The sequence below is a fragment of the Dendropsophus ebraccatus genome, chromosome 2, assembly GCF_027789765.1.
Source record: "Dendropsophus ebraccatus isolate aDenEbr1 chromosome 2, aDenEbr1.pat, whole genome shotgun sequence".
Taxonomy (NCBI): Eukaryota; Metazoa; Chordata; class Amphibia; order Anura; family Hylidae; genus Dendropsophus; species Dendropsophus ebraccatus.
In genome coordinates this window covers 147,584,959-147,611,568 of record NC_091455.1, presented here as the reverse complement: position 1 = coordinate 147,611,568, position 26,610 = coordinate 147,584,959, and the positions used below count along the sequence as shown (strand labels likewise).

At 41.0% G+C, this 26,610-nt stretch overlaps 1 protein-coding gene and 1 non-coding gene across 11 annotated transcripts in view; both read right to left on the bottom strand.

Moving 5' to 3' along the window:
- The window catches only part of PDE1C (phosphodiesterase 1C), a 553,045-nt gene that overhangs the window by 348,284 nt on the left and 178,151 nt on the right, over window positions 1-26,610 (bottom strand). The window contains exon 1 of one of the 10 annotated variants that reach the window (XM_069958468.1): window positions 6,877-7,576. The exons of 7 other annotated variants lie outside the window; for them this stretch is intronic. In XM_069958468.1, coding sequence (XP_069814569.1) covers window positions 6,877-7,010 — 134 coding nt within the window. In that variant the 5' untranslated portion in view covers window positions 7,011-7,576. Of the gene's footprint in view, window positions 1-6,876; window positions 7,577-26,610 lie in introns of those variants that run through there. 2 more of the 10 variants (XM_069958465.1, XM_069958467.1) reach the window with 2 other exon arrangements.
- Window positions 12,912-13,102, bottom strand: LOC138785086 (U2 spliceosomal RNA). Its single transcript, XR_011362060.1, has one exon. It is a non-coding gene; the product is annotated as a U2 spliceosomal RNA (small nuclear RNA).

Here is a 26,610-nt window from a genome sequence, read left to right as displayed (position 1 = left end):
CACAGTGCAGATGCTCCCTGGATTTATGAAGTGGCGAAATGCCTCTTCATAAATCCTGTGCACACCAGTGTGTGCATGTACCGAAGCTCTGAGCTGGGACAAGTTTAGTTAACATTTTTCCTCTGAGAAAAAATTTTTTATTTGGCGGACGCAGAGGCTGTGCCCATCCCATTTTGTCCCCTCTCTACCCTCTCCCAACCCCTCTTGTACGACGGGCGTAGAGGGGCAAGAGGTCTAAATTTATTTGCAAAACAGACATGTGCAAATTTATTCTCATCTGGCCCCTTTGCGCCAAAAAATGCCTGCTGTGTGTCTTATTAAATGTCCCCCATAGTGTATTAAATAACAAACTCAGGATGGGTCTTGTCCCCACCAACAGTGCTGCTGTGGGTCTCTAGGCTACCCTTTTCACCAGCCACCTACATGTTGTTTACAGGGTTACATTAGTCACTTGTCTATGTTTGCCCACAACCTGTGCAAGACCCTTCCACTTTTAAAGGAATTTCCTACTGACCACCCAGGTTATGGACATACAAATGTGTATGCTGCCCAACACATGCACAACTAGAGCGCAGTCCTTAGCTCCTTCACATCAGGAATCTGTAAATATACGTTCCTACTGCTGATGCTATGTGCAGGGCCACTTTAATAGTGATGGGACCAGTGCAAAGACCTCAAAAGTGCCCCCCCTCCCCCAATACACACAGACTACCGCACCTGATCTGGGAGTAGTACTAGCAGTAGGGCAGAGAGTAGTAGTAGCAGCAGTAGGGCTGAGAATAGCAGTAGCAGTAGGGCTGCCAGTATTAGTAGCAGTAACATTGGGAGTAGTAGTAGCAGTAAGTGCCTGTCATTGACTGATCAGGACCCCCACTCAGTCCCGATCACTTTCCCTGACAGGCGGAGTAGAAATATTTTCCTCTGTCCTGTCAGTGATCTTCTCAAAGAGTCTTACTTAAGGCAGACTATATGTGGAGAGCACCCATAATACTGATCAATGCTATGGAATGGCATAGCATTGTTCAGTATATGCAATATGTAAGTCCCTTGGGGGGGGGGCATCCATGCATAAATGTCCTCCCATGGAAATGTCTTCCCAAAATACAAATTAGAATAATTTTAATGCAACATTTAATATGGCACAGGTACACTATTTATACTATATGAAACCTGTGTCACATTACACACAATAACATCAGTAAACTATTTCTTAAAGGCATACACACATAACATTATATTGTAAGCAGGAGGTAAATATGGGTTACCAGTAGTTCGTCACCTTACACATTAGGGTTATGCTCACACATAGTATTTCCATCAGTCTTTTGGCCAGTACTTTTTCAACCAAAACCAGGAGTGGGTTGAAAACACTGAAGCTGTGCAAATAACTCCATTATAATTTTGCACTGTTAGTTCCACTCCTAATTTTGGCTACAAATACTGACCAAAAGACTGACAGAAATACTGACTAAAATATCAAGTGTGAATATTGCCTAGATCCGAAAACTAGAAATGTAATATAAAATGTTTTAAGCACATAGTATGCACAGGTTCTAAGGAATTGTGTGTATATGTGTATAATGTGTGTGTGTTTGTGTGTTAGTGTGTGTGTGTGTGTCTGTGTGTGTGTGTGTGTGTGTTTGTGTTTTTAAACATTATATATGTTTTACAGAAGTAAAAGGGTTAAACCAAATATATATAGTGCCACCTGACAGATCTCATAACACACAGCATTAAAAGAATAAAGGTTGATCCAACCTTGCTGTGTGCAATAAGCTAATAGCACATAAACCATTAGTGCCCTATGTGTCATTCTGCGTTTTAATCATCAGATAAAGAACTAAGTCAGTGTTATTCTCCAGTGTGGCCAGGACAAGGCTGCCTTATGAAGCCTGACTTTAATCCAAGCTGACAGCTTTTTGCAGCAGTTCATACCTTGGAGTTTTCTGTCTGCGGGCTGACAGTGGCTGTTGTTTGGGAATTTCGGCTCCATTTAGCAGTACATTCCTAAACAAATGTGCAGTAAACTATTTCTAAATAAACTGCACTGTATTTGGATAAAACTGCAAATTATTATGGGTTTATTTATCTTCCATAAATCCAGATACTACAATTTTCTACAGATGTCGCCATGAAGCTTCTGAACTACTACTGGTAACAAAGGGAGATTTCAATGGAAAAACATTAGTCTGAGCATCACATCCGTTCCCTGCTAAACTCAACGGAATAGGTTCCAGGACCACTTCACCTCATGGCTGCATTACTCTATCAGTGTGCATGAAAGTCTTATAACCAGCTAAACACTATGCATTGTTTGTTGTCTCTATGCAGAGCATCTGGATATTTCCAGAAGTGGAGACAGAGAAACCTGGTGGGAGGATTTATCAAAACCTATGTAGAGGAACAGTGGAGCATTTGCCATAGCAGCCAATCAAATCACTTCTTTCATATTTAAAATGACCTCTGAAAAATTAAATGTGGAATTTCACTGGTTGCTATGCGCGACTACTATATTGTTACTCTACACACATTTTGACAATTTCACAAGATAGATAGACAGACAGACAGACAGACAGACAGACAGACAGATAGATAGATAGATAGATAGATAGATAGATAGATAGATAGATATGCATACTGCATTGGCTGGTGTGGTGCTCTTCATTAAACAGTGCTTTAAGTTATGTCCATATTATGAAGAATGAAAAAGAGTATAATCATATTATATAGATGATTATAAAATAGATAAGATAGATAATAGAAAAATAAGGACAGATGTGATGGTGCCAAGCAGTATACACCTATACAACCAAAGGTGTGATAGCTAGTAACCACAAAGAACAACAACGGCACTCTTCAGGGACAACTTCTGTGTGAAATAAACATGTTTGTTTGAAGTTGAAGTCAAGAGTGCTGTGGTTGTTCTTAGTGGTTACTAGATATCTCTTATAAATATGAGATAGATAGATAGATAGATAGATAGATAGATGGATGTGTGGGTGCTAGGGGTAGTAAGCAGTGGCGGTCTTTGGCACCAAGCACCCCAAGCGATTGCTTGGGGCCCCCAACATCCAGGGGGGCCCCCACGCCCTGCTCTTGTGCTCAAGACCCCTGGACAGGGCCGCTGCCCCGCTCGCTGCTGCCATCTGAACTGTAACTATGAGCACTCGTAATGAGCGCTCACAGTTACATGCAGCAGCACTGACAGGGCGGGAGACATTGTCCCCCTTCCTGTCAGTCACTCTTGTGGCCGCAGGAAGGGTTTTCCCTGCGGTCACAAGTGGCAGCTTTGTCCTTGTGGTGCCGGCGCTCCAGTGACATCACTGGAGCATCGGCGCCAGGACAAGGGGAGTGCGGCCTCTTGTGATCGTAGGGAAAACCCTTCCTGCGGCCACAAGAGTGAAGAGAAGAGGAGACGCCCGGACCCAGGTGAGTATAAGTGTTTGTTTTATTGTGTTATATACTATATGGGAGGGGGAGCACACAGGGGTCTGTTTAACTGGGGGAGTGCACATCGGGGGTCTATATAAATGGGGGGAGCACACAGGGGGGCTATATAACAGGGGGAGCACACATGGGGGCTATAGACTACTGGGGCTTCACAGAGGGGTCTATATACTATTGGGGGCAGCACACAGGGGGTCTATATACTACTTGTGAGGCACACAGGTGGTCTATATATAACTGGGGGAGCACACAGGGGTCTGTATACTACTGGAGCAGCACACAAGGGGTCTATATAATACTGGTGGGGCACACAGGGGGTCTATATACTACTGGGGGAACCACACAGGGGGTTTATATACTACTGGAGGAGCACACAGGGGTCTAAATCCAAGTGGGGGAGCACACAGGAGGTCTATATCCAAGTGGGGGAGCACACAGGGGGGCTAAATACCCCTGAGGGAGCACACAGGGGGCCTATATACTAGTGGGGCACACAGGGGGTCTATATACAACTGGGGCAGCACACAGGAGGTCTATATACTTCTGGGGGAGCACACAGGGGGGCTATATATAATGGGGGGGACACACAGGGGTCTATATACTACTGGGGGAAGCAAACAAGGGGTATATACTACTGGGGGCAGGACACAAGGGGTATATACTACTGGGGGCAACACACAGCGGTCTATTGTTTTGGAACGCGTGTCGAGGGGGGCCCCAGACATAGCTTCGCTTGGGGCCCCAGAAATGCCAAGACCGCCCCTGGTAGTAAGTCCCTTGGCCGGGGCACAGACCATAAACAGGGAACGGGTCATGAAGGAAAGTCTGAGATTTCTCCACTTTTTAAATCCATTCCTGGTTTTGGCTTCCAAAATCTGTCAGATAAATCTGCCTGTGTAAACGCACCATTCTGGTGCGTTTACACGGACAGATTTATCTGACAGATCTTTGAAGCCAAAACCAGGAGCAAACTATAAACAGGGATCAGGTCATAAAGGAAACACTTGGATCTAACCTCTATTTAAATCCATTCCTGGCTTTGGCTTCCAAAATCTGTCAGATAAATCTTTCTGTGTAAACGCACCCTGATACTATATAATTATAGTTGATTCTAATGAAATGACCTTATACACCTGTTGGGTTAATCACTTTGATGATTGATGCACAAGCTTTAGCACCTGTCACTGTGTTGTGTTAATGATATTCACATGTATAAAAGGAAGAAGTTGTATACACTAGGGTATGCTTGAAAAAGGCGGTAATGACTGCTGAAACATTGCGACAACCCTCAATTTTGTTTGCAGTGCTGCACTTTTGTGATATGCGTGCAAATCAATAAATCACCGATATTTTGAAATTTCAAGACGTGCTGTGGAAAATTCCTTCAATTTCGATAAATAGACAGACCTCTTTCTATTCTCTGGACTGCAATAATCGTTTGACAGTCGGACCTGGAATGTCATTCTTTAAAAACTTCTATAGGCACCCTGTCAAATAGGTTGGGAAAGGGACAAAAAATTGTGCATGTATTATAGGTGCTGATGCTTGGGAGCATTCCCAAAAACATATCGGGGAATGTATCATCTGTGCAAAAAAACACACTGCATATTCTTGTATTTACTATGAGGTAGACATACATTGATCATTTTTGCACATTTTTTGTGCGTAATGTTTGCCTAGAACCTACGCTTGGGTAGCAGTGGAGCACTGCCGCACAATTTTTTTGCACAAAAATTAAAAATCGCACATGATGAATCACAAAAAATATAGCTAATCTGAATCCACATCCCCCTCCTGGTGCAATAACGATTAAAAACATCAACATGGCGTAAACAGAGGAAAATTTGTTAATTTGCATTAAAAAAAATGTGCGCTAGGAAATAAACATGGCGCAAAAATCTATTAGCCAAAAAAAAACATAGCGCAAACACATTGATCATTGTCCCCCATAGTTTCCCTATATTTTCTGTATATAGCCCATTATATCCCATATATTTCCATGTATCCCTACAAAGAGTTACCCTCAAGCAGAAAACAAAAGCAGGAGATATAAAGTATATTAGCCTTGCACCAGCATGGAGCATTGATCATCCCAGCACATTTTCACAATACATCCTTTGCTTCCAATAAACACTTTTACAGGTTATTAATAGAGATGAGCGAACCGGGTTCGGGTCCAAGTCCATCTGAACCCGAACGCGCGGCATTCGATTAGCTGGGGCTGCTGAACTTGGATAAAGCTCTAAGGTTGTCTGGAAAACATGGATACAGCCAATGACTATATCCATGATTTCCACATAGCCTTAGGGCTTTATCCAAGTTCAGCAGCCACCGCTAATCAAATGCCGAACGTTCGGGTTCGGATGGACTCGAGTATGCTGGAGGTACGCTCATCTCTAGTTATTAACCTATGTTTTTCTTCAAAGTGCATATCAACAGCTAACAGGATCAACTACAACTGAGTTGCTGCAGATACCAGCAAGAAACAAAAGGTAGGACTCACAAGCTGAACCCTAACCCCATGTACTCAGCGGCATGAGACCTGCTGAGATCTGTGGTGCCCAATCAACAGGACTGAATTCCTGGGCAGTCTGAATTTGTGGCAACAGGTAGTAAAAATGGCTGCACTGAACCTCTTTAATAAAGATCTGTGCAGTTTGTTCCCACAACCAGATATAATACATTTAGCTGTCTATCCACAAAAGAAAATGTACCTATAATAACTTAACAAGGGAAAAATATCCTACAAAATCATCAGCAATGATGCCAGTGTGAACATGTTGAGTGCAGTCAGCTGATGTTCTGATCATGTAGGAATGTAGCATCAAAAATTATTTATGAGAAAAAGGCAAAAACTGCTGGTTACATATTATCATTAAGCTTAATACATACACACACACCTCCATCCATAATACAGAACACCTCACATATGCCTCTATCATCTACTGGCACATCCTACCAACAGGTATTCTTGTGCTAGAATTTGATAAGTATATAATACAGTGAACTCAAATACTGAGACTCAGCTTTTAAGTGTTTAAGCAAAACTATTTGTGTCAGATATCCACATCTATGATTTGTTCCAGGACCCTTATGTTTGAGTGTTCAGTGTTTATTGGTGTCCCCATGACATGCTTGGAATAGTATATATCAGAATTTCAGCTATGCAATGTATAGTGTGATATACATATAACCATCACTGCACTGATAAGGTCCAGAAAAGACATACTGCTGGACAGATTTATTATGAGATTGAACCAAATTTTTATTGAAACTTTTCTATTATTTAGAATGAATCTTTCCCTGTTGGCCAATTCACAGAGCAGGGTTAGGAACATGTTTGAAAGGACAGATGAAGTTGTCAGGAGGAAGAGGCAACATATTTGTATGGGTTACTAAATACATATATATAAAAAGACTAGTACTTACAGTCCTCTGAGACGCAGCCAGATTTTCTCAATCTGTTCCGGCTGCAGATACTTCAGTGAATTGCTCTCAAATTCTTCAATTTCCTTAGTAGGTGACTCCATGGCTATAGGTTTGTGACTTTGGTTGAAGCTCATGAAGGATGGTTACTCTGAACAAACAAGTACCAATACATGCACAGACAGACACTACAAACTTCACCTTTAACAGTGACGGAGAGCATCAAACATTTTCTAATTGTTTCTTCTTATATTTTTTTTCCTTTGTGTTGTCTTTAATTTAGTTTCCAGATTATTAGAGAAAGTGTGCGCTGTCAACAGAAGCTCCAGGTGTATACTGGAAGTAGCTGTGGCAGAATGCCATGATCCTGAGTCTGATTTAGGGGATTAGGCTGATCTCTAGATTGAAATCACTACAGATTTTTTTTTGTTGTTGTTTAAAACGATAAGCCAGACATACAATCGGTAATACCAGCTGAAGACTCTTTATCAGCGGGAAAAAAAACTGTGACAACAAGCTGGGAAGTGCAGAGCGGAGGCATCTGCACAGCTTCTAATGTGTCTATTGCTCCCATTTGATGGACCTTACGTGTTCTTTACTCCAGGATGCTCTGAATGCCAGCCCTTGTCCCCTCCAGCTCCGCTTCTCCCTCCTCTTATTCCTTGCCTCTCTCCTCCCTTCTATAGCTTTTCTACTACCAGCAGCTCCGCTGACAGGCAAGGGAATTGACAAGTGAGGGAAAAGTCATCCCATAGCCAGCCAGGGATATGCCTCTAACACATGCATACACACATACACTCTTCTCCTCTCATGCACAGATGCACTAAGCAGGCTGCAGGAAAAATTGGCTGCTACTTGAAAGAAATGGGGGTGGGTTGAAGGAAAGTAATAATAAAACTGGCTCTCATTAGCACAGTGATACATGGGAGGAGATACTGGCAAGGTGCTGCTTGGAGCACATTCATAACAGCATTCCAGCTTGTAAGGTTTAAAGTTGGCTGGGGGAGGCAAATCTGTAGTATAGCACGCTGCTACACAACAGCAAATGTAGAATTCTCACATAAGATGTTGTCTGTAATATTCCATTGAGACAAGTTGTCCTGTGTCGCCTATAAGATATACAGCTGCCAAAACTGAAACACTGAGAGATTTCCTTTCTTGCATGCCAGTCTCTCCTCTTTATTAGTGGGAAAATCTGTATTCTATGAAGTATTCTCCATCCGACATAACAATAAAGTCCCACAACACATTTGTTTACTCTTGTAAGATGTAGGCTCTTTCCATGTTTTTTTTATGTTGGCAAATAAGAATAGAAACAATCATTTTGTCAGATTGGGACTCTGTTTTAAAGGTGTATTCTAGTCAAACATAACTTTTGCTGTGTTGCTGCCCATAGTGAGACTCATGCCCCTATTACACAGCCCGATCTTCACAGCCAACAAGTGCCAACCTGTCAGATCAGCGCTTGCTTGCTCCTCATTTCAATGCCAGCGTTATTCCACGTGCCGACGTTGAGCGGGGAGGAGGGGTGCGGGGAGCTGCCCATAGAAGATAGCAACTGTCCTATTACACAGAGTGATGGCAGCAGATTGTTGCTATCCTGGTCTTTTGTCTTCCAAGACCATGTGCATGTCAGGTTTCCCCCTGTATGTAGGATCCCCTGCTGTGCCCCCTTATAATAATAATGCCCCCCCGCGCTATACCCCCATAGTAATAATGCCTTCCCTGCTGTACCCCATAATAAATGTCCCCTGCTGTGCCCCAACACAAAAAAAAACTAAACTTTATACTCACCTAATCCTGGCATGGAGTAGATCTTCCTCTCTTCTGGCTCTCTTTATTCTTCTCCAGCTTGTGAGTGCAGGACGGATCCTCCAGTAGACGCAATGATGTCATCACTTCCCCTGCTGGTGAGATCCTACACTGTAGAATGAGGGAGGACCAGCGCTGAGAGGTCCAAGGAGAGGGGGTGAAAAGGGAGGAGTGTGGGACAGCGACTGAGCCAAAACACCTTTCTATCCCCAGAGAGCACCCTGGAGCCTAACTAAGCAGCTGGGTGCCCTGACATTGCCACCTTCAAGCACCTCCCACACATTCTTCTATCTTGCCGTCGATCTCCTAGCCTGTACTCTGAACACTGCTGTCTTGCATAGCAAAGCCGAGTGCAGACCAGGGGCTAGGCAGTAGGAGAGTAAAGGCAGGATAGTAAAGTGTGTGGGAGGTGCATGGAGGTGGTAATGTCAGGACACCGAGCTCCAGCTGCTTAGTTAGGCTCCAGGGTGCTCTCTGGGGGGGAAGAAGGTGTTGGGGGGGGGGGGTAGAATGCAGGCAGGGCAGTGTGTGTCAGCACCATGGATGCAGACCACCCTTTCCCAGCAGGGGCCCGGGCCCCCCCCCCCTGCAGCATGGGCTCCATAGCAGTGGCATACCCTGCCTCCATGGTAGCTACGCCACTTCCACCAACTGTAAATACCGCAGGCAGATGGGGGTGGGTGAGAAAAAAACAAACCCTTCCCCATGCCTCTGTTGCACCGCTCTGGGGTCCAGTTCATTGCCGCCAGCTGTCATCTTCCACAGGAAACCAGGTACAACATCAGGGCCTGGCGGAGCGGTTGCCCACTTAGTCGGCGACTGGGGCGGTGTCTTGCCCCAGTCACTGATTGGCTGGGCAGGCAATCACTCATCCGGGGTGATAAAGTTGCAGCTAGCAGAGCTGCAGGACGCTGGCTGATGTGATTGGGACTACAGAGGGGCTCAGAACTGGGGGAAGGAGACTGAATAGATACTAACAAGTATGGAATGTATTGTTAGTCTCACCATGGGCAGTAACATATTAAAAGTTATGTTTAAGTGTAATACCCCTTTAAAAATTTTTACTGTTTTAGCAAAGTAGAAATTGTTCAGTAAAAGGCTGAAGCTAAACTGCAGTTTGTCCAATGCGCTTAATAAACTGTAATTCTACATACGTAGCTATACAACAGCACAGGAGACATGCAAATGAACATACTAGTACTGGGATAGTTGTTTTGGGTTCCCCCTCCTCTAGCCAGGAACTCCTAGAGATCCTAGAGCCTATTAGGGGATTAGACATTAACTACAGCTACCAATTCAGGTTGTCTGCTTCCACTACTCAGTATATGTATTTAGTAATCTGTTTCAACTACCGCCCGCTACTGAGTTAGTCCATTATAAATAATTTTTTTTAAAATCACCTACTAAACTCCCCAACTCTCATGCTTCTGCCCGCGTACCACTGCTCTGGTCTCCGGTGTCCCTCCGCTTCCTAAACTGAGATGGGACTAGGGACATAATGTGTAAGCCAGTTCAGCCATTCAGTGGCAGTAGGGGTGTCCCGTCTTTGCTGCTGAGTGGCACAGCAAGCCGGACACATCACATCTCTAGTCCTGTCTGAGACCAGAAAGTGGACTGACACTGGAGAAGCAGAATGCGGGAGCTAGGGAGGTAAGTGGATGTTATTCTTTTCACAAACACACGCACACCCTCCGGCCATTCTGAAAAAAGGTGTCCTAGCCGGAGTAGCCCTTTAACCCCCTGAGGGCCAGAAAAGTAACCCCTTCCCCCAACCCTTCATTTACTAACTTTTTTGTTTTGTTTTGCTTTTAGAGATCGGTATCTCAAGGACTATGCTGGATTTGTTGGACTACGTTGATGATCAGTGGATTTTTTTTTATAAAATAGTCAACAAGGGGTGTAGAGGTGGTTTTTTTTGTTTGTTTTTTTAAAATAAAAAAATGTGTCTTCAAATGTGCCTTGTGTTTTTTTTTCTTCTTTGCTTTACAGGCTTAGTAGTGGAAGCCTTTAATTGCTGGATTGCTGATTTTTTTGTCACATTATATACCAGAAAAAAAAATAATAAAGAGTAATCAAAACATCTAAACCAATATGGTAAAATTTTAAACTAAAGGACATGGTGCAAAAAAATAAAATAAAATAAAATAGCTCCAAAACAGCCCCATAGGTTATTCGTTATAGGAGTAACAATAGGGCAATTTTAATCATAATTGTAAAAAGATTAATAAAATTACTGTTTTAAAAATAGTTAAATATTAGAAAGGTATAATAGAGATAGCTTGTCAGTTTTACTGTACAGTGCATTGGGTAAACACGCAACCCCTAAAAGTTCTAATATTACCACATAAATAATATTTGGAAGATGGTTTTGCAGGCTGGAGGTACAGCTCTTAGAAGGTGAGGAAGAAAAAAAACTAAAATGTTGTTTGTGAAGTAGAGTTGGATCCACTACATGTACAGTATTTGAGGCAGATGAGTTACTATACAGTATTTATTGCTGCCCCTACTGTTTAATGACTACCCCACCACTATAGCCCTTACATAGCAACAGTTTGTAAGGTTACAAAAAACAACCTATGTTTATCTAGTTCAGCCTGTTACTCTGTAATGTTGATTGCAGGGAAAAAAAACGACCCATGATATTGAAGCCAAATTTCCTCACCTTAGACTAAAACAAAAAAAAGCTTGCTTGCTTCAAATCTGGCAATCAAAATAAATCTCTTGATCAATGTTCCATCAGAATCAAGTAACAGTATTACTATGCTCCAGAACAGCATTCAAGATTTTTTTTTAACTCTGAATTAGTTCAGGTTCATCTCGACAACCTCCTTTGGAAAGAGTTTCATAGTCTCATTGCTTTTACAGTAAAGAATTTCCTTCTTTGTTCATGTACAAACCTTCCGTTCTTTAGATGTATAGCATTATCAGCAAATATGCTGCATCTTCCTAACAGTAGTGCAAGTGTACACCAATGAGCAAGCCGGTCTCAATAACAGCTGTAAATCTGCCATATTATTAAACCTTTGTGCCCTGTTGTATTAATGGAGCTGAGAAATAATTCAGCATCAAGACAGCAATATGTAGTGGACTCATCCAAGAATCCATATTCATTATAAGAGCTAATTATAGTTGGCAAACTATTAACATTAGTCAATTCTTAAATCACTGAGCCCTTTTTTTTTAGAGATTTATTTCATTGCTATAAACAAATGACATTAAAAAACAATTATGACATTAGTTGTTACAATAACTCCTAATTCAAAACACAACACACTGATATCTCTTGTTTAATTTCCTTTCTATCATACCACTTCCACACATCGTATCTATGGGGCGACCCCCCCTAGGAAGTTCATTCGTCAGAATCCACCCTATAGGAGGTACAACCCCAACAAGGTCTCCATATCCCTATTTAAGGATTCAAAATCATTCTCTCCGATGACTGCATTTATTATGCCGCCTTTTACCATCTTACTAAAACCCCCAAAAGGCCAAAGTCTCCCACTAGGGGGGAGAAATCACTGGATCCTCACAGTGAATAAAACTTTTCACAAAAGGAAAGAGACAGACTCTAAAGATTTAGGCCTCCTGAATGTAACTGTGTGCAATATGGCCTCAATATGTTGCAAAACTACAATTCCCAAGCTTGGCTTTGGTTGCCAAGGGATTATGGGAAATGTGGTGTTGCAAGAACTGAAGGGTGGAATGTTCTCCACCTCTGTTCCTGGAGAATTTAAGATATAATTGTATTATGCACAATGTTTCAATGCAGACATTATGCATAAAGCTCCATAACCTAACATAAGCAACATAGGCCCACTGGCTCTGCTCTCCTAGAAACATATGCTCCTAAAAAAGAATACAAGTATTACAGAATTTGGGTTGGTGTGCTACAAAAAGTCTGTGTGTAGTCCAAAAGTGGTGCTGTAATGCTGAAGGATCTGCTCGAAACAATGTATAATAAGAGATTTATGATGTATATCTGTGACAACTAACCCTCAACTATATGTAACTATACATAATAGAAATTAACAAGAGCGTGACAAGAGCTGTGTTGATACCCTCCTTGTTCTTTTGTCATCTGGCAAATCACAGGCAGCACTAAAGGTGGACATACACCTTAGACTTGTGTCAGTCAAACTTGCCGCTTGCGGCAGATTCAGCCATCAGTCTATGATGTATGGCCCACTCCCAATCAACCACTGCCAGATGTTTTTTTTTTTTTTTTTTGGTGCACTGAACCTGGAGGCACTGCAATACCAGGTCAATGCCTGGAGAGGACAGAACAAGGTCTTTTTCCATCTCCCTGTTCTAAAAATCCATTTAATATATGGTCCCCAGATAGGGGACGTATCAGATATTAAACTGATAAGAACAGATACTACACTTGATCTTAGCCAAAAGGCCGAGAAGCAATACACTGACAGATGTTGTTGGTGTACTGTATGACCACATGATAGAAAATCCTGGCCAACCTCATTGTTAAAGGACAAGTGCCATAAAAAACTTTTTCCCAGTAATTGAAGCACATTACAAAGTTATATAACTGTAATATGCTTCAATCACCTATCAGCCTCCCTTCCCTGTATTTTCCCCCCTCCACCCCCACCAGGAAGTGTCCTAACTCACACAGACCTAATGACTGTTGTCACCGTCATCAAGCTCTTCTCTTAGCTCCTTCTCCTGTTACAGCAGCCCCCCCCCTCCCCTGCCTTGTCAGGTGACTCAGCTTGCTCAGCTCCCATTGGCTGAACTGCAAGCCATCACTTGGACTGGGGAGGGGGGGCTGGTGTAACAGGACCTAGAGCAGCCCTCCTGTTGATGACTCATCCTCACAAGAAGGAGCTGCCTGGTGATGGTGACGGCAGTCATTAGGTCTGTGTGAGTTAGGACACTTCCTGGTGGGGGGTGGAGGGGGGAAAAGACAGGGAAGGGAGGCAGATAGGTGATTGAAGCATATTACAGAGTTATATAACTTTGTAATGTGCTTCAATTACTGGGAAAAAGTTTTTCATGGCACTTGTCCTTTAAGGAAGAGATAAGTCGCAGAAACAGCGCTCTTGATGCTGCTTACCCTTCCCCTTTCTATAGAAAAAACAGGAACATTCGGGTGTGACGAATATTCCTGTGTATCAGAAGGGAGGGCAGTGAGCTGGAGACAAAACTGGCAGCTGAACAATCATTGGGCTCTCAGCTATTGAAGGGGTATTGGGGCTCTAACTCGTTTCTGCTATTTCATGACACAATGCCAATGAAAGTGCACTGGACTGAAAAGAATGGCACTGGTCTGGCAGATGATTTCCAGTTCACTACTAGGGATGACATATGGGTCAAGAGGTGTTGATGCAATGAGCTTGCAAAGTGTTATGTGGGCAGAAGGGAAACAAAACAGCAGAAGCACAGCATGGAAGGGCTTTCACTAAGCATTACATTTCTGCTGATCATAATAATGATGATGACAAGCATAAAAACTTAAGGTGAGGGGTTGGGGGAGAATTTCCATACAGTAGGCAGCAACCCAGACCTTTATTGGTGGTCAGAGATAAGACAGACGCTTTGATTTATCTTCCTTTCATAGCATGTTTCACCCTGCCCCCACTTCCTGTGTTTTTTTCTTGCTATGTCTGTTACTCGATACAGATTTTCTTTAAAACAGGGAGTGGACAGCAGATTATGGTATAATTTTTGGTAAATAAAGTGGTTTACAGATATGTTAGGAATCTTAGGAAAGGAATCACATAGGAATCATAGGCTATTACAGTTGTTTGAAATAACATCAGCTATTTGAAGGGGTTATCCCATGAGGGTACAAAACACACGCAACTAATCCTCAGCGGACAGAAGAAAAATACAGGGATGTACAGTACATTATTTTACTTTAAAAAAGTACATCTGCACTCCTTTACATATATGTATGTGGTACATATGTGGTACAAACACACACAACTGATCCGCAGCAGATTTCTCGCTACGAATTTGCAGCAAGATCCATTGCGGATCCCTGCCCTTTAATCTCTATGGGCAGACTTGGGCGAGTCTGTTGGGCGTTAACCCCCCGCCGGCCGGAGGTTATAAATTACCTGCTTTGAGATCCGGCTTGCTTCGGGATGTCAACCCTGCTGCGAGTATGTCTGCCCATAGAGATTACAGGGCAGGTATCCGCAGCGGATCTCGTTGCAAATTCGTTGCGAGGAATCCACTGCGGATCAGTCGTGTGTGTTTGTACCCTGAAGCAAAGTTGTTAAAATTAGATATGTACCACATACATATATGTAAAGGAGTGCAGATGTACTTTTTTAAGTAAAATAATGTACATGCCTGTATTGTTCTTCTGTCCCATGGATCGGATCCCTTCCTGGTTTCTTGTCTAAACTATGACCCTACAATAAACTATGAAACTATGACCCTACAATTTCCCTTGCTTGAATGTGCAATGAAGACCAACATCAATATACATATTTAACTATGAGACTATAATCAAGTATATTACTGCTACACATCATAACTATTTCCATTACAATCTGATGAAGTTATTTGGTTTTGTAGCTATAATGGGTCCAAATATGTATTTATTTGAAATATACAAATCCATCTTGAAAAACTATACAAAATATATCTGCAAGTATAAAAGGACAAATGTCATTGGAAGCATGGAGCTTTCCTATAAAGCCTGCATAATTCATAGTCAAATAAATTGTCACAGGTCATTGTGTAACAGAGATAACATCAAGACTAGAGATACAGAACTATTCTCTATCCTAAAGCTCATGCTGTTCTATAGAAAGTACAGATAATAACAACATAAATTAGTAACAAATTAGTCACAGGGACAGACAATTTCTGTATACTCCACAGTTATTCAATGTCTTGAAAGCTAAACCGAGTGAATGAGGAACTCATTGTTTTATAAACAGTATAAAGACAAAAAATATTTTCATTCATCACAATTTTCAGAGGATGTGATAATAACATTTTAGAAGGATGCAAGACACAACCAGCAGATAACAACATAGACACAACATAATGAAATGTGATTCACTCATAGCTCAGCTTGTGTGCAGGCCCGTTCTTGGCTATGGGCAGTACATACCACACTTCAAGGACACTGTAAGGTTGCATACTTCTGGAGGGAAGAGTGACTGATACCAGCAAGTAATGAAAAATTGTTTACAGCCCAGTCTTTTATTGCTACATTGATTGGTGATCGATAATTGGGTGACTTATGAGCAATTAGCAATCACCTGAACACTACTGTAATATTTTACGCATGGTTTGGCGATTGGGGAAACACTGTAGTCAGAGTTACAATATTGAGCATTGGATTGCACATAATTACCTCATACAAGCACAGCGTGTCCTATGCATGTCAGTTTTGTTCAGATACACTTCATGTTAAAAATGTTAAAACTCATTGTAATCGTGTGATCAGTTTTCCTGTTCAGTCATTCTAGAAACCTTTCTCTAGGATGTTTAATTAAAAAAAAAAAAGGCAGTTGCACAATCATGGCAAAACCAAGGCAGCATAATACCAGTACAATATCTGGCATTAGCCCTCTATATATGGCAACTTAAATATGGCTAGGCTACTGGGTGGAATAAATCACTGATTATAGCACATTTCCTATGTTGGTTACTTGAAACTGATCTCCTCTGTTATTAGCATCTTTATCAAACAGCAAGTTGACATCTTTGAAACATCCTTCTATGAAGCTAAGCAGAGAGTCCTCTTACATATGTTAAAATCAACCAGATCAGTCCTCGCTTGCAGCGCCTTAATAAATTGTGCGGCCGGGTTAAACAAACTATTTCACGGGCTGTAGGAACGATTATTTTCCCACTCATCGGCTAATCGCTAACACTTTTACACAGGTTGATTATCGGCTGAATGCTAGTTGCCAATCAGCCAGTGTAAAACGGCCTTAACTTGGTTACCCCTTCCTCTCAATGGGAGACATGTTTCTGTGCTAGTAGCTGATAACCTAGAATTGGCCAAATTCAGTCCATACTGATCAGCTGACTGTCAAGGGTGACTTGATAGATAAGGCTATGTTCACACTACGTATATTTTCGTAAAAATACGGCTGTTGTAACATTGCCGCCTATGGGATCCCGGCTGGAGCGTATACAGATAGTATACACTCCGGCCGAGATCTCTTGCTGCACCGTGAGAAACTGACATGTCAGTTTTCTGCGGCCGCTATTCAATAAAAAACTCTGTCAGTGTACACTATGGAGCAAGCGGCTCCGGTGGCACACTCCATAGTATGCAGTGGGGAGTTCTGATGTGGGCTCGCACGGATGCACCCGCATCAGAACTCTGCAAAGATCATCCGGCCGGTGCTGCAGTACCAGCTGGGATGATCTTTTCAGAGACCGGCCGATCCGTGACCTGGCCGGGTCACGGAACGGCCAGTCTCATACGAGGTCTGAACATAGCCTAAAGGGGTAGTGCACAAAAAAAAAAATTCTTTCAAATCAACTGCTGCCATGAAGTGCCAGAGATTTGTAATTTACTTCTATTAAAAAATCTCAAGCCTTCCAGTACTTATCAGCTGCTGTGTGTCCAGCAGGAAGTGGTATTATTTCCAGTCTGGAGAGCAGGAGAGGTTTTCTATGGGGATTTGCTCCTTCTCTGGACAGTTCCTGACATGGACAGAGGAGGCAACAGAGAGCGCTGTGTCAGACAGGAAAGAAAACACCACTTCTTGCTGGACACACAGCAGCTGATAAGTACTGGAAGGCTTGAGATTTTTTAATAGAAGTAAATTGCAAATCTCTGGCACTTCATGGCAGCAGTTAATTTGAAAGAAAATTTTTTTTGGTGCACTACCCCTTAAGGGTAATAGATACTCCTACTATTAAAAACCACCTGTGACTGCCATAATTTTAAAACAACGGCCGTTATTTGCCGTCAAATGACGACCATCCACTCAATTTCAATAATGTGTGAAAATAGCCTTTCTGTGTTTTCAATTCACTTCTGGTTTTAGTTGCAAAATACTGACAAAAACACTGAGCAAGAATACTGTGTGGGAACATAGCCTAAGACTGGTAATTGAACATAAATGTATATGTTTTATACCAGAAGTTTGAACAAAAGCAGATCTAAAGCTAGTGACTCAATATTTCTACAGATTTTGTAGTTAATTCAATTTCATTTTTAGCTTTGCCAAATATTATTTCCTAAAATGTAATCTTTTCGATATTACGTTTCCAGAAAACCATTATCTTAATGACTGTGAAGAGGTTGCAGAACTCAGCTCACATTATGACTATGTCAAGTGGTAGCAAGGACACTTCACTCTTATCTTGATACCTGGATCCCATGTGGAATTCTTCCCAAATGACAGAATGAATGTTCTGAAGGGTCTAGAAATCTTAGGCACAAATATTTCACAGTTAGTTTTTTTAAATGTGTTATGTTTTTAGCATTCATAGTCAATAACCACCAATGTGACCACTGTAATAACTTGTGATAATCTGATAACCAGTCAATGTGACCTCCTGGGAAAGCATCTAACCTACCTATGGCGGAAAGGGCTCTAAGGATGAAGGTCATTTTCTTACCTCCATCCTCAGCACCATTTCTGTGATGGCCTGAGGATGAAGGTAAGAAAGGCCACGGAGCTCTGATGCGTCCGGAGCCGCTCGCTTCACTGTGTGAACTGACAGGTCTTTCTGCGGCTGGAATTCAGTGAATTCCGGACGCAGAAAACTGACATGTCAGTTTTTTGCGGCGGCGTATGGGATCCCGGCCGGAGCGCACACGATGCGTGTACGCTCCGGCCGGGATCCCATGGAACAACAGGCATTGTTCCACCGCAGTAAAAGTACGGCCGTTGTTGCCATCGGCAACAACGGCCGTACTTTTACGTAGTGTGAACATAGCCTAATGCTGTACATACCAGCTATACTTTGGCATTACATCAAAAAGGGGGATGCTGACCTCTAACGTGGTGCACAACACCAGGCCCATTCATTTTGGTGACCCAAATGTGACTAAATTTTGGGCACTTCTTGTGAATTCAATAAAGCAGAATAACACATTGTTGAGTTCGGCTAAATAAACATGTAGAATCAGGAAGTGGCCCAAACATAATCAATAGCATAACATTTGTGGCCAATAAAGTACGTAAATGCTGAACTGCACAATATTACGAGGGAGATTGTGATCCCGCTGTATGAGGGAGATTGTGATCCCACTGTATAGAGCTCTGGTGAGGCCACATCTGGAATACTGTGTCCAGTTCTGGAGACCTCACCTAAAAAAGGACATTGATAAAATAGAACGGGTCCAAAGACGAGCTACAAAAATGGTGGAAGGTGTGAGGCATAAACCATATCAGGAAAGACTTAAGGATTTGAATCTGTATAGTCTGGAGGAAAGACGGGAAAGGGGGGACATGATTGAAACCTTTAAGTATGTTAAGGGACTAAATAAGGTTCAAGAGGGGAGTGTTTTTAGTAAAAAACTGAGCTCAAGAACAAGAGGACATAGTGAGAGGTTAGTTGGGGGAAAGATCAGAAGCAATGTAAGAAAATATTATTTTACTGAAAGAGTGGTAGATACCTGGAACAAACTTCCAGCAGAGGTGGTTGGTAAATCTACAATAACAGAATTTAAACACGCCTGGGATAGACATATATCTATCCTAAGATAATAAGGAAGAAAATACTAAAAGGGCGGACTAGATGGACCCAGTGGTCTTTTTCTGCCGACAATCTTCTATGTTTCTATGTTTAATATACATTGAGATACATTTTTTGACAGGATATAGCAATGACGTACAGCATTAATGCTATGTGAACCTATGTGAGCCTAACTGTAGATAACATGAGATAAAGTGGCACAGCTACTTTATTGACATATTCTATGTTATGTCCTAGCCATTGGACTTTGCCTTGGGCCAGACTTGCCTGACCAATAACATTACATCTAGAATATGCATAATCCCTACTTTATAATGTTGCATGGTCTATGCATTATTCACTAATTTAGTGGCTGTAATGGCACTTAGCACGAGCACATTAGTTCTTCATGATAGTTTGGGTGATTCAGAACTGCACTTGGCTTGCAATAGCTACAGTACTTGGACCAGAATTAATATTACAGTTGTTTGATGGTATTGACATAATTCAGGTGACTGTTCTGACACACGTCTGTATTTTATTTACTCGAGGCTTTCAGGACTGTTTATGCAAAGTGATTTTTCAAGTAGAATAATTTCTTACAATCAGATACTGTTATTACCCCAGAATATTGATTACTGCAGTTAAAAATTGCTCAGTATAATTTACTCAGAAGTACAGAGGTACTCAGGCATTCAGGTACAATATTTGTGATGAATTATATTCATTGAACACTCTTTAATATGTTTACAGTTTTCAAACCAAGAAAGTTTTCATTACAAATTCTATATTCATAATGGTTACGACATTTACCATGAACACAAAGGGGTGTACATTGGCTACACCAATTATAAGGCAGGTGGTAAGTGTCAGAGCAACATTCATAATGCCAGGACCCAAGATTTCCCAGAAGAACATAGCCAGAGAATAACATTGCCTTTGCTTATAATAATAATAATAATAATAATAATAATAATAATAATAACAACAACAATGCTTTTCTTCCTATATGACATCCTTTTCTCATCTCTGGTAATTGACACATAGCTGTCCCCATGATGAAGGAAATGTAATTCACTAGACACATCTACCTTATTCCTTTTGTTCATGGTCAAGTACTGATGCTCATGCGCCCATGGTAACTATTTTCCTGGTGGACAGGGTCAGTATTGGCACACTGGCTGATCTAAAAGCAATACAAGCAAGCTTCAATGTACTGTGTGTTCTAACATATCATAGAGAGTATTTTCAGCAACTTGTGCTAGAGTTGCTTTTATGGGCTCAACCCAGGGAAACTAGCCTTTACTTCTCATGCACATCGATGAGCATCCAAGACCTAGTTGCACCTTCCCCAGGTGGCCTTCCTTGGACTAGTCCTTTGGTAGGTACAAACCACTGCATACTGGGAGCAACCTGAAAGATATTATGGAGAAGCCCTAACTCAGTCATGTATCCACCACAATTAGATGTTGCTCAGTTGCTGTCTAATATTTCTTACCTCTTCATAAACATCATTGCAACAAGATTACCAATGTTATTCACTCCATCTGTATCACTGTTTGTTATGGCTGATCAGTGTAGTCAAGTTTCCACCTTAATCACCTCTATGTGTTGCTTTCCCACATCACAGAAGTTATCATTTTTGTCTTCAGTACAATAACATGCCATCTATTAGATAAAACATGGGCATGTAGTAAACTAAAATATATGTTTTCCTATTCATCCAGTACAGACCATTTTCTGTAAGATTTTACGATGACACTGTCACACCCTTTTTTCAATATGACTTCTCTACTCAGGTGTTAAGGGTAAATGTTGAAGTTTTCATACCTATTTTATATCATACGTCATGGTGCTTGTTCCAGTAAAAAGTGATCTTTTATCATCTGCGGATTGTGCTGCCAGGGCAGGGCTTCAAGACCGAAGCGCCACTTAGCCCCGCCCACATCGCCACCGTAGGCCTGCCCCAATGACGTCATCAGTGGATAGGCTCCACCTGTCGACGCCCATTCGAACAATGTGGGTGGGGCTAAGTGGTGCTGTGGCCGTGAAGCCCTGCCCAGCCTTACAGCAATTATACTAGCAAGCAAACAATAAAATAAATTCAATAGCAGACCTAAGAGTATCAATGCAGCAGAACATTCCCATTTCAGAATGTGCCCTATAAGGCTATGTTCACACACCCTTGAAATGACTGCCATTTTTATTAGACAGCTGACGTCAAATAACAGTGTTATTTTTTAACAACTGTCATTATTATACAAAGATTTGAGGGTGTTGGAACAAAGCCTAATGTGTTATCTGTGGATTTCTGTAGAACTGCAGGTAAAGTTAAGGTCTTGGCCATGGATAGAACAGTATTGGCGCAGGGAAGCTTCACCCCCAGCCTGGTGCCCATAAATAGAACGGCACCATACACGGGAACCGGCCCACGGTTCTAAAGGTTCTAAAAGAGGGTTGCGGCACCTGTTTCCCTGCACCATTGCCGTTTATCCATGGCCGAGGCTTTAAACTGGAGTGCACTGTTTATGTTTGGTGAGACTGCATAAAATAATCTCACCGAACGAATGGCTAATCATTTACAATTATATGTCTATGTAGCTATTAATGTGTACTGCCTAAAAAAAAAAAAACTTACTGCATTATTTCATACAGTTAAATTGAAAACTTTAGCTGACTGTGCTTTCAAATCTTTCAAATACAGTTAGATGATTAGGACCCTTAAGGTCCTGTTACACTGAGCGATTTTTAACGATTAATGACTAACGATAAAAGATCGCAAACGAGATTGTTTATCATTAACCTGAAATAGTTCACCATATTAGACAGAATGATAATCATTAGTTACAATCGTTACTACAATCGTTAGTTACAATCGTTACTACGTTCGTTACTATGGTCAGTACCTTCTGATCCCAGAAAAAGAATAGGCAATGTGCTATTACACTGAACGATTAGTGAAAAAATGCGGAACTTGAGCGAACGAACGTAGAATTACAGCGAATGATTAGCGAATGACTAACAATTGATTAACAATAATTTTAGGTTCAGATCTATATCAACAATTAACGACATACGAACGATTTTCCGATAACTGCCTGCAATTACACAGAGCGACTATCATTTAAATTTGAACGATTTAACGATTTTTTGCACGATAATCGTCCCATGTAATAGGGCCCTAACATTCTTTTTGTCATCTTTTTGGCTATTAAAGTCTGTGGGCACTTTTATTAGGACACATATGTTGGGGACCAGTTATTTTCTACAGTTTATGGCAATAAATCACAGTGAACAGTAAACATTTCCCAAAATAATCCTGGCAGTCTGGCATCTGACATAGAGCTTCCCTAGCTGTCACGAACACGAACCACTACACATACCATGCGTCATGATAGCCTCGGGTCTTCCATGACTTCCACAGGCTGGACACATCATGGATCTTTCCTTGAATTAACATTGATTTCCATGTACAGTACTGATGCACAGACTGCGGGAAAAGGCAGTCCATGTGTGCATGGAAACTTAATTATGGCCGCTGTTAGTGCAACAGCGGCCGTTATTAATTGACATGACGATTATTCTCACGGCTGTACCAAACGACGGCCATTGTTCGGTACAGTGTGAGAATGGAACGGACGGCATTGCAATAATTGCAATGCAATAGAGACCAGACTGAAAAGAACAGCCACTGTTTTCATTGCGTCTGTTCTTTTGAAGGAGAAGTCCAATGAAAATTTTCATTAAATTATTGTATTGCCCCCCAAAAGTTATACAAATTACCAATATACACTTATTACGGGAAATGCTTATAAAGTGCTTTTTTCCCTGCACTTACTACTGCATCAAGGCTTCACTTACTGGATAAAATGGTGATGTCACGACCTGACTCCCAGAGCTGTGCGGGCTGTGGCTGCTGGAGAGGATGATGGCAGAGGGACACTGAGGGACACAGGGCACTGGAGGGACACTGAACATCTCTCTACCATCATCCTTTCCAGCAGCCACAGCCCGCACAGCTCTGGGAGTCGGGTCGTGACATCATCATTTTATCCAGGAAGTGTAGCCTTGATGCAGTAGTACGTGCAGGGAAAAAAACACTTTATAGGCATTTTCCTTACTAAGTGTATATTGGGGATTTGGGGGGACAATACAATACTTTAATAAAATCTTTTGCTGGACTTCTCCTTTTAAAAAATAGCACAGTGTGAACATACCCTAAATTTCTATTCTACCCTACCTCTCTGCATTTTTATGTTCTGCCATTCTTTATTTAATATACAGTTTCAAAATTGTAAAATCCTCATTGGAGGATTTGTTGCCAAAAACACTACATGATAAAATGAATGTGGCTTTTGGGAGACAGAACCACTAAAATGCTCCGGTCACGTAACAGTTAATGTAACATTCATGAATAGATACTGTGCTTTGTTGGTTTACAAAATGAGCTCTAAAATCAATAGCACTTACCTTAATGGAATATCTTTAGTTAAATTAATACAGACCTCAAACAAAATCCCATGAGTAAAAAAACCATTTCACAATTAAAGTGTCAGAAGTAAACAGTAATTGGAAGAGTATTAATGAAGTGGTGTCTGCAAAATTCTGATCCTCAAATAATCATCACTCTAAATGTAATTTACTCAATGAAATAAATGCTAGAATTATGACTGGGGCTGATACATTCTAACTATTCCCAAAGCAAATGCTGGAGACAAATATGCAGCCACTTGCGTAGCTTCTTTATGAATGACAAGAAATTATTATTATTTAACTATTTTTGGTACATAGAGCTTCATGTCACTTGGCTTTATTTCTGAATTCTAGCCAGTCATTCAATCCCAAGAATTACTCTACATGCCACACATTAGATAGATGTTAGATGAATGCTTGTTCAGCCTATTACTATTCCTTCCAACTTCCCTATATGCAAGACAACTCAACAATAAGCTGCTCCCAGACACCTCTGTCAACAGCTTAATTTAAACAGGAACAAGGGATCAGGCAAGTTGAAATACAAGATGCCCGATCCCTCTTTCCCTTGACATCTGAAGGCCCCTATACAGATATCAACAACAAAGCAGTTGTGAAACTCGTTGGAGTGTGGAGAGGTAGGAAGTGGTACATATGGCCACCGGGTCAGTATGTGGTCACGGGGTTCTAGTTCTGGGGAGACCATTACTGGACTATGGGCAATGGTGTTTCCATTTACTTTGCTGTTTGCTGCTATTAGACTCTTTATTTGAGGTGTTGCAACAACACTGGAGCTATAGTTGTCCTGATATTAGGCCGCTATTAGGCCATATATTATTAAAATTGTGCAATATTTTTGGTGCTACAGATTCACTCCGTTGGTCTTTTGTGTATATATTTACCCATTTGCGTGCAATGATATATATATATATATATATATATATATATATATATATATATTTTATTCATATTTTATTCTGAGACTTGTAGTCCCTGTGATATCTAAAATATTTCCTATTCATTTCTATGTACCAGATTTTTCCCAATGGTTTCAACATGTCTAATGTGTTTTTTTTTTTTTTTTATGGGTAAAAATGAAATAAATGTAAAATAATTTAAAAATAAAATAAATTTAGTTATCAAATTTATGAGTTGTCAATGTCGAGATTTTTGTAGGTTTATAAGATTATAGATGAAATCTCATACGGGTATACAAACTCTTTTGATTTTGATGTTCTAATGTAGGTTCTATCTCCCCCTACAGAAAGGCTCATCTACTGGTCCTGCCACAGTGGGTTTAGTAAACCTATATTTTAGCCTGTAAAGCTATATTTCAGTCTTTTGCTGGCTTTAGTAACATCTATTCTACTCCTTTTTTTTTTTAAGCCCACTTCGTGTTCCAATTAAGAAATTATTTATATGGGTCCCTTTCAGCTCTTTTAGCACTTTTCAGCAATGCCCCCTTTATCATCACAGGTCACATTACAGTAAAAGGTGACACAATTATACACATAAGACGTTCACAATAGTTGAGGCTCTACTATCTGCTCTAATTAGTGAGGAAAAGTAATATAGGCAACACATTTAAAAAAAAAAAATATATATATATATATATATATATATAGTAAAAGTACATTATGTGGAACTAATACTGGTTCTACTTTGTGCTGATGGATACAATTTTTCCTGTTACAAATACATGATTATAACAATTCTTATAATTTGTTTTGCCACAGTAATTCCCTGCTGATGAGAATGTTTCCAATTACAATTCTCATTTTCAGCTGAAAGGTTCGATTGTAGAACACTACATAACATACTATAATCTGACCTTATACTTAGTAATAATTATTCTTAGCACCATAGGGAGAGGTGCAATATAAATATTGCATTTGTAATGGCATATAATGAAAATAATATAATGGTGCTCGGTTAGGAAAGTCCCAGCATCTTGTGGGAAAGATTTTTTTCAGTCAGTGCTTAAAGGGGTTGTCCAAGGAGCAGAATACAGCTGATGCATGGTTAATATACACCTCCCCCCCACCCCATTTTTTGCCAAACGTGGGAAGGGAGGAAGGGAGCCCCAGTTGAAGAAGACATCAGCTGTACTTTGCTCCTCATACAATCCCTTTAAACACAGATAGTTACACCGATAGTTATATATTTATTTATTGCAAATAGTCATAATTAAAAGAACCTTTTCATTTTGTTCATACAGTTTCTATGCAGCACAGTAAGTCTCCATGGATACAGACTACAATGAAACCCTGTGTAGTCTGATCCTGCAGTCAGCACACAGAATGACTATGGATCCTCAGCATGGAGCCCATGGACTTCATATGGGAGATTTATCAAACAGTCTTGTAGTAACAACATCATCTGTTGCCCATAGCTACCATCACCGCTTATTTTTAAATATTAATGAGTCCTGGTAAAATAAAAACTGAGCTGTTTTTTATTATTAAGACTTACTGCAAGAAAATGATAAATCGCCCAGGTTCATCTTCAAATTTTTTTTAAAAAAAGTTCCTTTACTTTCATGTGTATTTAAGCTACAGTTTTTGTTTTGTCTTAGGCAATGTTCAAACCTCGTAAGAGACTGGCCATTCAGTGATCCAGCCGGGTTACAGAATGGCCCGTCTCTGAAAAGATCATCCCGGCCGGTACTGCAGTACCTGCCGGATGACCTCTAGCGCTACTGAGTGCTGATGCGGGCGCATTCGCGCGAGCCCGCATCAGAACTCTCTATTGCACACAATGCAATATGTTCTATGCACTATTTATAGTTGCTGTGTTACACCTTTGAATCACACAACATAAGCT